Consider the following 13,697-nt stretch of genomic DNA (forward strand, 5'->3'; position numbering starts at 1 on the left):
TGTTTCCCCCAACTGAAGTTACTTCATCTCAACAGTCCTATGTGGAAACAGCAATTGATTTTAGTTACTGTCTGCTAAAATCATCTTCCTCTTACAAACAGAAATCTTCATCCTTTTCTGTTTCAGAGTAAATAGTACATACCAGCACTATTTTAAAATAACAAACACTTGATAGAAGAATAAAAACTACATTAAAACACCAAAAAACTCTTAACCATCTCCGTGGAGATGTTGCCTGTGCAACGGCAAAGAGAATGACTGGGGTGGGCGGAGCCTAGGAGGGACTATATGGCCAGCTTTGCTGGGACTCTTTGCCATTTCCTGTTGGGGAAGAGAATATCCCACAAGTAAGGATGACGCCGTGGACCGGACACACCAATGTTGGAGAAATTAAAATAAAATAGCCTAAACCTAAGCCCCAAATAGGTACTCACTGTTCCTGAAGTCTGAAGCTCTTCTTCCAGGTGGCTCCATCATCTTCTATCTTCATCCAGAGCGAAGGCGGCGCGGAGTGGAGGTGCAGAGCTGTCTTCCCGATGCCTGGATCCTCAACGGCGGTCTTCAACGGCAGCGGTCCTCGGCGGCGTGGAGGCTCCTCTTCATGCGATCGTCCGTTGCACACTGAAGATTGAATGCAAGGTACCCCATATTTATTGGGGTACCTTGCATTCCTATTGTCTGAAATTTTGAAATCAGCCAATAGGATGAGAGCTACTGAAATCTTATTGGCTGATTTGAATAGCCAATAGGATTTCAGTAGCTCTAATCCTATTGGCTGATTTCAAAATTTCAGCCAATAGGAATGCAAGGTACCCCAAATTGCAGTACAGTGCATTAAATTTAATCTTTAGTGTACAACGGACATCGGATGAAGAGGAGCCTCCATGCTGCCGAGGACCGCCACCATTTAGGACCGACGCTGAGGATCCTCAGCGTCGGGGAAGACAGCTCCGCACCTCCGCTCCGCAAGGAACGCTGCTGAGGATCCACAGCTCCGTGCCGCCTTCACTCCCGATGAAGATAGAAGATGATGGAGTTGCCTAGAAGAAGACCTTCTCCGCCAGGTTTCAGGAACTGTGAGTACCTATTTGGGGCTTAGTGTTAGGATTTTTTTTTTTTTTTTTTTTTTTTTAGATTAGGTATTTAATAGGCTGGAAAAGAGCCGATTGCCATTTTAAAAGAGCTGAATGCCCATACAAATGCCCCTTTAGGGGCAATGGGTAGTTTCGGTTTTTTTAATGTTAGGTTTTTTTATTTTGGGGGGTTTGGTGGGTGGGGGTTTTATATTGTTAGGGGATAATTATATGGCAAAATGGGTACTGGCAGACAGCTGCCAGTACCCAAGATGGCTGACAATAAGGTAGAGGGGGTGGGTTAGAGACCTGTTTGGGGGAATCAGGGAGGTTAGGGGCTAAGGGGGGATCCTACACAGCAGAATATATCTTTTTATTTTTTTTATTTTTTAAAAACAACATTTTTTTTTAAAAAAAAGCCTTTCATTTTAGTACTGGCAGATTTTCTGTCAGTACTTAAGATGATGGGAACAATTGTGGGGTGAGGGAGGTAAGAGAGCTGTTTGGGAGAGATCAGGGGGTGGGATGTGTCAGGTGTTAGACTGATCTCTAAATTAAAGTTAAAATCAACCCTACAAGCTCCCTAATTAACCCATTCACTGCTGGGCATAATACATAGGTGGTGTGCAGCGGCATTTAACGGCCTTCTAATTAACAAAAAGCATCGCCAAAGTCATATATATCTGCTATTTCTGAACAAAGGGGATCCCAGAGAAGCATTTACAACCATTTGTGCCATAATTGCACAAGCTGTTTGTAAATAATTTCAGTGAGAAACCTAAAGTTTGTGAAAAAGTTTGTGAAAAAGTTAACAATTTTTTTTTATTTGATCGCATTTGGCGATGAAATGGTGGCATGAAATATACCAAAATGGGCCTAGATCAATACTTTGGGTTGTCTACTAAAAAAATATATATACATGTGAAGGGATATTTAGGGATTCCTGACAAATATCAGTGTTCAAATGTAACTATCGCTAATTTTGGAAAAAATGGTTTGGAAATAGCAAAGTGCTACTTGTATTTATTGCCCTATAACTTGCAAAAAAAGCAAAGAACATGTAAACATTGGGCATTTCTAAACTAAGGACAAAATTTAGAAACTATTTAACATGGTTGTTTTTTGGTGGTTGTAGATGTGTAATAGATTTTGGGGGTCAAAGTTCGAAAAAATGGCTTTTCTTTAAAGACCCTATATAGGTAAAATATAATGTTTTAATTAAACTTTTTGATTAAAAAATATACAGAAATCACTGTGCACAGTGGTAATAAATAACACACATATTATATACCGTTTTTCTCACCATTAAATGGACTTTCTAAAGATACCATTATTTTCATCATATCTTATAATTTACTATAATGTTTTGTATAAAATATGATGAAAAAATGGAAAAAAAACTACTTTTTTACACATTAAGCTACCTTTGGGCAGTGCAGCTGTAATCCATTACTAATCTACATTCTCTGCAGACTTTGTAATTTTCCTGTAATAGCACGGTTTTGTGGGGAAACCTTCTACTTTACAGCAGCTTTGTGTACTAGATCTCAGCGCTGGGTTGTCTTTTTCTACTTCCATTTATAATATGTGTGGGTACAGTAAATGAGTAAGAGGAAAATTACAGCTAAACACAAACACCGCAGAAATGTGAAATTAGCCCTGGTCCCAAACGGTCAGAAAATTGAAAAGTGCTCTGGTCACTAAGGTGTTACGGTGCAATAGTCCTAGTTCTGCTTAGGGGAGCTAAATAACCCCAGAGAAAGCCACACATAAATGTAAGCACCATGTGTTCCTTACAGTGTGGGCTAATCACACAGCAGAACCTCTGACAGGCTTGCATTTAGTTTATTGTAGGAAGTGTTACTACCCATTACTAGAGGATCTCACTATCCCTCTAACCAGACTGTGCTCCAGCTCTTCCCACCAGCAGTATCAGTGTTTACTGAAGCATTTCTGTTCTCTGTCAAAAATAGTGCAGGAACTCGGTTCCCATGTGTTCCCGCTAGACTTGGTCCCTGAGTAAATACAGTAGATTTGCATAATCAACAAATGAAAGATAAAAATAAATTGCAATAGCACTTAGTCTGAACTTCAAATGAGTAGTAGATTTTTTTTTTCTGACAAATTTCAGTCATGCCTATATCCACTCCCCCTGTATCATGTGACAGCCATCAGCCAATCATAAATGCATATACGTATATTCTGTAAATTCTTGCACATACTCAGTAAGAGCTGGTGACTCAAAAAGTAAAAATATAAAAAGTCTGTGCACATTTCGGAAAGTTGTTTAAAATTGCATGCTCTGTGTGAATTATAGAAGTTTAATTTTGACTTGAGTGTCCCTTTAAGTCACTGTTGCAATTTATTCATGGCAGATTTTAGATACAAAATCTGAGACAATACAAACGATGAACGCTTGCTACTTGCCATGTGCACTAATAGAATACCACAACACATGTATGTGTATGGCATACGGGTTGATTAGAAATAAAGATAACTTTATGTGTGTGAGTGAAATCGCTACATACCTGATAGGGAAACCAGCTGCACTGATATTTATGGTTTCTACAATACCACACGCTTCCAGCTGGATGAGAACCTACAATCAAAACAGAAAGAAAATCATAATGAATTAACTTGGAGGTGAATCACAATAACCGCGTGTCTACAAAACCCACATTGTATTTTTTTCAATCTGTATTTACTTAGGGGTCTCAGACCACAAAATGCAAGAAGCTAGCAAGCCCCTCAATACCCCACATTCCTTTTTTGAACATGTGCATAGTACATGCAGCTTCATCAGTTGATGTTACAGTTTTAGAATCTTAAAGGGACATAAAACCCCAAAATTTGCCCTTCATGATTCAGATAGAATAACATTTTAAACAACTTTCCAATTTACTACTTTTATCTAATTTACTTTGTTGTTTTGGCAGCTTTTGCTGAAAAGCATACCTAGGTATGCTCAGAAGCTGGGAACTGGCTGCAGACTGGTGGCTGCACATATATGACTCTGGTCATTGGCTCACATGGTGTTCAGCTAGCTCCCAGTGGTGCCTTCCTGCATATTAAAATAGTGAAGCAAATTTGATAATAGTAAATTTGAAGTATGTAAGAAAAAACCCCATAAATTATGCTTACCTGATAATTTCATTTTCGTCTGAAGGGAAGAGTCCACAGCTGCATTCATTACTTTTGGGAATTCAGAACCTGGCCACCAGGAGGAGGCAAAGACACCCCAGGCAAAGGCTTAAATACCTTCCCCACTTCCATCATCCCCCAGTCATTATGCCAAGGGAACAAGGAACAGTAAGAGAAATATCAGGGTGAAGAACAAAAAATTTACAGCCGCCTCATGGAGATAAAAACACGGGCGGGAGCTGTGGACTCTTCCCTTCAGAAGAAAATGAAATTATCAGGTAAGCATAATTTATGTTTCTCTTCTTAAAAGGGAAGAGTCCACTGCTGCACTCATTACTTTTGGAAAAACAATACACAAGCTATAGAGGACAATAAATGCAATAGCGGGTGGGTACAAAAGGCAGCCCCTTCGAAAGGCACCACAGCCTGAATTACTTAACACCCAAAATAAGTACAAATGACACAGAGAAAAACCCGAGCCCAGGTAACTGCACATCAGTTACACCACCGGCACAGCCGAACTAGAGACCACTCAGACCCAGAGTCCGTCAGGTCCAAACAACCTCCGAAGTGTCTACCCCACAGGATATAACACCCAAAAAGGTACCGGGCTAAAGATAAGGACCACATCTGCCCCCCAAAAGGGAACCTGAGACCAGGAAATCCAAAGGAACTTTTCCCACTCAACACTTAAAAACAACCCATGGTTGTCTTTACAAAGGCAACGCCCAGGGAGACAAACTCCCTAGAACACAAGGATCCAAAAAGAAGGATCCATACACAGGGAACATGTCCTCAAAAGGACTTGAGGAACCCCTCGTCCCACAATCCCATACCATACCCTAAGGTACTCCAGCAAATTCATGAGTCCTCCGATGCTCCATAACATATCTAGATCTGGAGGCTAGATAGGCAGAGACAGCAGGAACAGGATAAATATCCCAGCAGCTAGAACAGAGCTCTTGCAGAGAAACTCAAAGCATCTGAACAGGAACTCTCAAAGACCAGCCTCTAAAAGGAAGGCTGACCCTATCGCTAACTCAAAACCTCCTAAAGGCGCGTCAAGCTAGTTAGCATCCAGACAAAAGCAAGTAACTGTAACTGAATACACCATCACTAAGCAAATCGCTATGGATGGTTCCAGTAAAACATGAATGTTCTTGTAAAGCGTGGCTTATATCCCACTTAAGGGACTCAAGGCGCTGCTCATCTTATCAACCTCAAAAGAAGGAAGGCTGAGTAGACCTCGCCGGGGATCGAACTTGCAACCCTCGGTTTGCTACAGTGCAGAGTTGCCACAGTGCAATAGTATGCTGAGATAGCTGTCCAGCTCCAAGGGCGTACAGCCCACAGAATAGTGGCTCCAAGATACGCCCCCTCCGGGCACCAGACGCCGGTAGAAAGAAGGAGGACATCCAAAGTCCTCCCTCAAGGAAAGGGCCAACAGCAGAAATGGTCAACACTGCGTAGAGTAACCGATCACTAACCTTCCCTCAGGGATAACGGTCCCAGCACAAAGGCTAGTCAAAAGACTGAAGACAAGAGTCCCAGACTACAGGAGAGAAGAGAGGATCAACGAGGAACAAAATCCCGTTAGACCGTTGCTACAAACGGCATGCTACCGTGAGTCAAAGAAAAATTGTGCTCGGGTACGAGACCCCCTACACGCAGTCGTGGACAAAAAATGGCACACTTTACAAGGGAAGAAGTCCCACAAAAGCCTCAGCATCCATATATTGGATACACGTAGTAGAAGCCCCCATGGGAGCAAAACCCTCAGTCTCCTGCTGCGGGAACGGAGGAACCATGCACTGCATCACAGCTCCCCTCCCAGGAACCTGAAACACAGGAAGGGAAAAAAACCCTGCAAGGCAGGACCAAGGACCCCCAGGACTCCATGATACTAAGGTAATTCCGAACCCGGAGAACCCAAAGAGAAGGGAATGAACAACGGAAAAAAAAATCTACCATAGAGGCGAGACCCCTCGGCCACATTGCCAACCCAGTTGAAAACCACCTGGAGTCTACAGGAACATCGTGAATGCACCAAAAGACAGGTAGGGGCCGCCAGAAAGGCCTAAAGCCTGAGCCACAGTCACAAAGGCATCTCTCACAGAGCCCCAGCCCCAACGAAGAGGGCTCACGGGACCACAACTTCAAGTGAGAATCGAACCGTCCACACCCATCCACAGAGAGACGAGGACCAGGCCAGAGTTCGACAGTGGACGATGAAAAAATCCAATCTCGGAGAGAACCCTAACTGCCTCCTCCAAGGAGGAGCGCACCTCTAAAGTCCGTAGATCTGGCGATCTAGATAGCCTCAAACTCAAGAGTCACGAAGGACCCCTGAACAGTCTGAGAATCAGCATCCAGTGAAATGGATAGCAAGAAATCTTGTAGGCAAGCGGCAACACGTGATACCCAGGCAGGGTAATATCAATACCCGAAGGAAATAATAATTCAGGGCCCTGCTCGCCATCTCAGAGAAGTAACAGAAGGCATCGCCCACAAAACTCCAAACGGAGTATCTAGGAAAAAAGGACAACTGCCTGACCCAAAATCGACACCGCTACTGACAAGCCCCAAGGCTAGCGTAACATTGAGGACGCAACACACCCGAACAGCAAAGACCGTAGTCCGACCAAGGGTATTAGCTGAAATAGACGACAGTCAGAGAGCTTGCAAAAGCTATTTTTCAAGGAAAACTACATTGAGCAGGCAAACGGAGTCGCAATTCTCACAGAAGGCAGGGAACTCCTGCACACCACCTCTCAGAGTAACATGACTCGAAACAGAGAAAACCATGCCCGCACACCTGACCAGACGATCCCCCCCAAAAGTGGGAAAGGATAAAGCTCCGCCATCGCAAGGAAGAGCGCATTAGGCTAACGAGTCATCGTCCGGAAGAACCTTGAGTGAAAACCAAACATTAATCACACGGCACATCAGACCAAACAGGTCACACACATCTCCCAACTTCCATTTAAAGGAAATAATGGTCTCAGGGACCTGAAGAACCTAGAGTCATCTGCAGAAGCAGAATCATAGCCCAGGCGAGTAGCCCGAATCGACCACCCTTAGAGTGATACGCACAACCCTCCGTCCGGAGAAGTTGCATATAAACCACAGGCCTCATACATCAGTAGGATCCGAGCCCGGAGTCCATAGAATAGGCCTAGAGGTATCCTCAGCACCACGAAGGTGACATGAACCCTGGTAACAGCTGAAAAAGCGCCCGACCAGTACCAGCCTGGTATAAGAGCAGTCTGGAACTGTTCAAGGTCCAAGAAAATTTGTCCCGAAGGATCGATAAATGAACTAGAAACGAAAATTCTAATATTCAACAAGTGCGAAACTCCCAAGGGAGTGCCCACGCAATCACGAGTAGCAAGTATTGGTTCCAAAGAAAAACTAAAAAACGAAATCTAACAGACCTGAGCTCAAGGAAAAACAAATTAAACACATCCATCCGGATAAAAAATAAAATTAAATGCAGCACCCATCGGTTGAACGCCCAAGGTGAATGAGAAAGACAAAAGGACCAGCCGAGTAGAGGTACCATTCACCCAAGCTCAGAAAAGGAACCGAAAAACATATAAAAAATAAAATGAAGACAATAAGGAGATTGGCTTCATCCCCTAACGTCATATCCATTTTGCCATCCAACTTCTAAGGCCTCGGATCCCTCTGACCAATAGGACTGGGATCCTCTAACATTGCCAAAACATGTCTTAAAAGAACCCTAAGGCGAGCTAGCCTATAATGGAAGGCAAAATCATCCCTCGCCAAATCTGCTAGAGACCTCGGCTCTGAGATTGGGGCCCCTGAATCTTCAGGGGCCAACGTTTCCCTGGAAGGCCAAACTAAATCGTGCGATCCCACGCTCGATGGGCCTAGGTTAACGAAGCACGGACAGTATCAGAGAAATACTTCACTTGGGAGATATGAATAGGACAGTGCCATAGAAATGGCCATGCGGAACCGTGTCGTAACCTCTGGCGGAAACAAGCCACTCTCCGGAGAAGGAGTGAAGGCCATAGGGACACCTGCGTGCGTAGCCGGGAAAGGGTCTTGGGCACGTACCTCACGGGTCATAGAAACCTTGAAGGTGGATGGCTCAACGCACTCTAAGCTCCCAGACTCAGGAGAAGAGAGTACTCTAGAATGGCACCCGGAACATAACTGATGGGCATTATTTACCCGGGCCATTTCATATTCATCACAAGACACATCCTCCGTATCGGAGGCATCCGTGTCGCGCATATCAGAATCCTCCATAATCTTGGGATTACAAAAAGATAAAACTAACTGGCACCCTTTGACACCCCCAATGGCTGGGGCACTCACCACCTCCTGTGAACCAGACAACCCACGAGCTAGACTCTCTCGGTCGCACACAGTCAGCATACGGAAGTGAAAAACAACGTAACCGCACCCGTCACGAGGTGCACCGTGCCAGTCACAAAAGGGCGCTTAATCTGGAAAGATTGCGTCATTAAAAGAAGGCCGTTATGTTCCGTAAAGGCCGTGAGCCTAAGTAAAGCTACACATTTGCAGATAGAACCATATAACAAGCATGATTAAATGTCCCCTCCCCTGTTCAATAACCCCCCTCAGGAGATATTAACCCATGATTCCTTATTAAGACAAAAGGAGTCCCACTGGGACCCTACCTTGTTTCTTTAACATTACATTCACATATTGAAATAAAATGAAACTATCTTACCGGAATCTACGCCGTGGAACAGGAACACAGCCCTTCAAGTGTGACAGATAGTAGCCTCGCTTCTGACTTGGACTTGAGTGAAGAAAGGTAGGCAGCGAAACTCGTCAACGCGGATTACCAAAGGAGCTGTTAATATGAGTCGGGATGGGTTCACAGGAAAACTCTCCCTGCATCTCCGGACTCTAACTTTCATCCATGCTCTCACTGAGAGGCTGACAGGATTATTAATACTCCAGTCCCATTGCGAAGAGTACTACCCTCCATAAGAGACTATCTCAAACTTCTGTACACTTCTCTGCCAACCTCCTGTGACGAGAGGCAAAGAATGACTGAGGGATGAGGGAAGTGGGGGAGGTATTTAAGCCTTTGCCTCCTCCTGGTGGCCAGGTTCTGAATTCCCAAAAGTAATGAATGCCGCTATGGACTCTTCCCTTTTAAGAAGAAAATTGGGTTTTCATTTCCCTTTAATTTTCCACCATATAGGAAATTTTGTAGAATAAAATAGTGATTCTTTCTGGGAAATATATTTGAATGGAAGGAGATTAAAAAAAAACAAAAAAACTGATAAGTTACCTCTTCCTGTTTAAAAACCATGGCACGGCATTCCATATTTGGCTTAATACATCGAATGTAGTGTGGAGTTGTGCTATGCAAGATTTGCATGAGACTTTCCAGGGAACCCTTGAAGAAAACGTATAAATAAAAGTGAGGTTACAAACATCTTATTATTTGATACAAATGACAAAAGAACCAATTTCATATTTAAAGAAACATGAAACCCAAACTTTTTCTTTTAGGATTCAGATATGGAGTACATTTAAAAAAATCCGATCTATTTCTATTATCAAATTTAATTTTCTCTTGGAAGTCTTTGTTGAAAAAGCATACCTAGGAAGGCTTACAGTATGAGTAGCAATGCACTACTATGAATTAGCTATTGATTGGTGGCTGCAAATATATGTTTCTTGTAATTGACTCAGCCAGTGTTATCAGTTAGCTTCCAGTAGTGCATTGCTGCTCCTTCAACAAAGGATGCCAAAAGATCGAAGTACATTTAATAACAGGAGTCAATTGGAAAGAGTTTTAAAATTGTATACTCTGTGAATCGTGAAATAAAAATGTTGGGTTTCATGTCCCTTTAAAAAGGTATGTAGGGAGGGGCGGAGCCTGGAGCTGAAGGGAGATGGCAGCTTAGCACTTGAGCTCCGTGCTAAACTGTAATATGTGAGGGCATCTTTGAGCAGCCATGCACAAATAAGGACACTGAACCCTTAAGACCCTTTAGTGTGGGCATCGGAGAGCAGCTGGGAGCAACTTCGGGCACCGCAGGTTAACTTTCAGCCCGATGTCATAGGAAGTCATCAGGCGCCGATCGCCATCTTACCCACGTGGCGTAGTCACTATCGGGTGGCACCGCGCCGCATAAAACAAACACAAAGAGCACTCAGACAGCCACCTCTATCTTGGGCAGACTGAAGGGAAGCCCTTCACCAAAGGAAACAGCGGACTGAGCCGATATTTAAGCCGCAAGACGGAGGGAATGCTCCGGTAAGGAACTCACTTGATTGACAGGCCAGAAGCGCACGGAGGTCAGTGCGGTAAGAGTGGATGTGAGTGACACATTTTATAAGATGGGTTTGCAAGGACTATAAATTTCACAACTACCCAATGTTATAGTGGGGCCACAAAGGCTGTCTATTAAAGTCGATTGAGGCCTAAGTTATTAGGGGATCATAAGGAACACAGAAAGATACACACTCAGAAAGGCCCTACAGTAAACTTGCCACTAAAATGTTTGAAAGAGATTTAAAATAAAATACAACACTACCTACACCATGAAAGTGAACTAGCTTGGAGTTTATTGAAGCTGGGATGTAACTTCCGCATAATCTTATTGCCTGCAACAATTACCATGTGGTAAGCTGTAGCCCTGCTGCAATCTAGATCAATCACTTTCTTTTCCTGAATAAGCAGAGGACAGAACTTGGCTTACAATACAACATGTTCTAATTTATTTATCAGTCTTTATTTCTGCAATAGCACTCTGGGGAATAGAAAGATCTTAAATGAAAATACCTAAAAGCTACTAAATATCTCAGTCCTGCAGCAGCAGGTTGCAGCAGCAAAAGAAATTATCTGCCTTAAAGGAAAAATACCGCTAACTACTTATATACAATAAGACTTTCCTGTACAGTTTGTCTACCTGTTTACCCTTGGTATTCTAAGATACAACTACACCTTACGTTGAGACGCCAGCTACAACCTCTTATTATATCTACGGTGTACTGGTAAAATACAAACAACCCTCTTGAAATATGTCTGCTAGAAAGCTAAATAAACTCTCTCAGGGATCTAAGCCACCAGCCGCTACACTATTCTTTAGGCCTGCCAGAGGCGAGAAAATGCTAGAATCTGTGAATGCGGCGATAGAAGAAGATAATGATTATGAATCAGATTCGCAGACCGCTGAAGAAGACACTATTCCTGCAACAAGAGCAGATCTCAAGGCGCTAGTATCTAAGCAAGAAATTAACAAGAACTTTGATAAGCTCTGGGAAAAAATAGATGCCTTTCAAAATACCGTTACAAATAGTCTGGCAGACATAAAGCAAGAAATTACTGAGTTGGGTTCAAGGGTAGCTACTCTGGAAGAAAATGAGGCCTCCACTGCTGACGATCTATCTAATCTTACACAAAAGATGTCTACACAGGAACAAGAAGTAAGTGAGATGCATGATAAGCTAGAGGATCTCGAAAACAGGAGTCGCAGGTGTAACCTGCGCCTGAAAGGGGTACCAGAAGCTGTCTCAATAGAAGAATTACCTATATATCTACACCAACTATTTCAAGCTATCACTGGAGATGCGGGCGAAGAGAAATTTCAAACAGAAAGGGCTCATAGAGCACTAAGGCCTAAACCAAAAGAAGATGCACCTCCCAGAGATGTAATTGTTAAATTTCTTAGATTTCCAGAAAAGGAGGAGATACTTGCAGCGGCAAGGAAACATCCCACTTTTAAATTCCAGGGCACGGTAATTCAGTTTTACCAAGACCTCTGTATACGGACTCTCCAGAGGAGAAGCTATCTAAGGCCCCTAACTGCACTCTTAAGAAAACACCAGATTATATATCGATGGGGATTTCCTTTCACCCTTTATATCCTTCACAATGGCAACTCCCTGAGCCTTAAAGAAGCTACAGAGATTCCGGATATATGCCGTAGACTACAACTAGAACCGCCTGATATTCCACAGATGAAGAAAGGAGAAGACGGGTCCCAGGTGCAACTGGACCCATCTCAACCACAGAGACAAAAGTGGACCAGAGTTCCGAAAAGAAAGACCAAGCCTTGACATTTTCTAGTAATGGACGGTTTCTATGAGAGGTTTCATTTCATTATCTTTTTTGTATTTAGCACTACTGGGAAATGAAGAGGTATAGAAGAGAGATAAACTCTTTGAAGGTAGTAAGCTTAGAGGGCATGTAGCTACATAGAAAGGTAGTATAGTACGTAGTGTTCAGTAACTAACAATTACTAGTTTATTTGATGCCGAATGTTTTATAGCTTAAATATTTACAGTTATAGCACCATGTGATGTAGTTTTTAGATCATGACTAACTTTTTCTATAGGGGGGGAGGTGTTTTTTTCTTCCTTTTTCTTTTGCTGCTCTCTCAACACAGGGTTCACAGAAGTATCAGCCACATACTGTATACCTTTGTTGGAGTATTCTCTGAAATGTTTTTTAATATATTTGTTTTTGTTTTTGTCAGTGTTCTGCCGTGCCGTCCACTCTGCCATTGAGTCCCATCTACTAAAGGGGGGGGGGGGGGTAATGGCTAGCAATCTAAGACTAATTTCACATAACGTCAGAGGCCTTAACACAGATCTCAAGCGCAGGACAGCTCTGAACCAATACACTAGATTAAAGGCAAACATTATATTCCTTCAGGAAACGCACTTTACTAGGGAGGTAATACCAAAATACTGGTCTAAAGGATATGCTCAGCACTTTCATTCTATAACTGATAAAAAAAAAAAAGAGGGGGGTATCCATACTGATACATCAGTCGGTAGGGTTCATGGTAGAGGAAACAATTAGGGATCCAGAGGGCAGATTCTTGTTACTTCAGGGTAGAATATAAGACAAGCAGATAGTTTTATGTAATATCTATGCACCAAACGAATCGCAAGCTGCTTTCTTTATCCGTATCTCTCACTTATTAACCCAATGGTCACACTCTAGAATTATCTTAGGAGGGGATTTTAATGTTTCTATGTATACACACCAAAGCCAAAGTAAGACCCCATTGTCTCAAGCACAACTACGACACGATTCCACAGTTAAAAAAATAAAAGAGGTCTTTCTGGAACATAATGTTTTAGACTCCTGGGACACCCTATATGGTAGGACCAATGATCACACTTATTATTCAAGCGCACACAGATCTTATTCAAAACTAGATTACATATATGTGAGCCAAACTCTGATACCAGATCTGACCTCTTCCAGGATCCATGCATGTGCATGGTCGGACCACTCGATAGTTCAAATAGACATTAAGAAGATTTTCCACACTAGTGCAGCGCGATCTTGGACCTTTGATCCATACACTCTAAAAGCTACTAAAGTGCAGGAGTCCATTTCCAAAGCATTAACAGAATACTGGGACCTTAATGTAGGGACAACCTCTAACCCAATCACCATTTGGGCGGCACATAAACCCTACCTCCGAGGTTTATTAATTAAAGAAAAAG

General features: G+C 42.8%; 1 protein-coding gene across 2 annotated transcripts in view; it reads right to left on the minus strand.

Moving 5' to 3' along the window:
* MYO19 (myosin XIX) overlaps positions 1-13,697 on the minus strand; it is a 407,861-nt gene that overhangs the window by 138,729 nt on the left and 255,435 nt on the right. For both annotated transcript variants that reach the window (XM_053706825.1, XM_053706824.1), the window contains 2 exons: positions 9,514-9,621; positions 3,602-3,672 (listed from right to left, as the gene is read on the minus strand). In XM_053706825.1, coding sequence (XP_053562800.1) covers positions 3,602-3,672; positions 9,514-9,621 — 179 coding nt within the window. The remainder of the gene's footprint in view (positions 1-3,601; positions 3,673-9,513; positions 9,622-13,697) is intronic.

Source organism: Bombina bombina, chromosome 3 (genome assembly GCF_027579735.1).
Source record: "Bombina bombina isolate aBomBom1 chromosome 3, aBomBom1.pri, whole genome shotgun sequence".
NCBI lineage: Eukaryota > Metazoa > Chordata > Amphibia > Anura > Bombinatoridae > Bombina > Bombina bombina.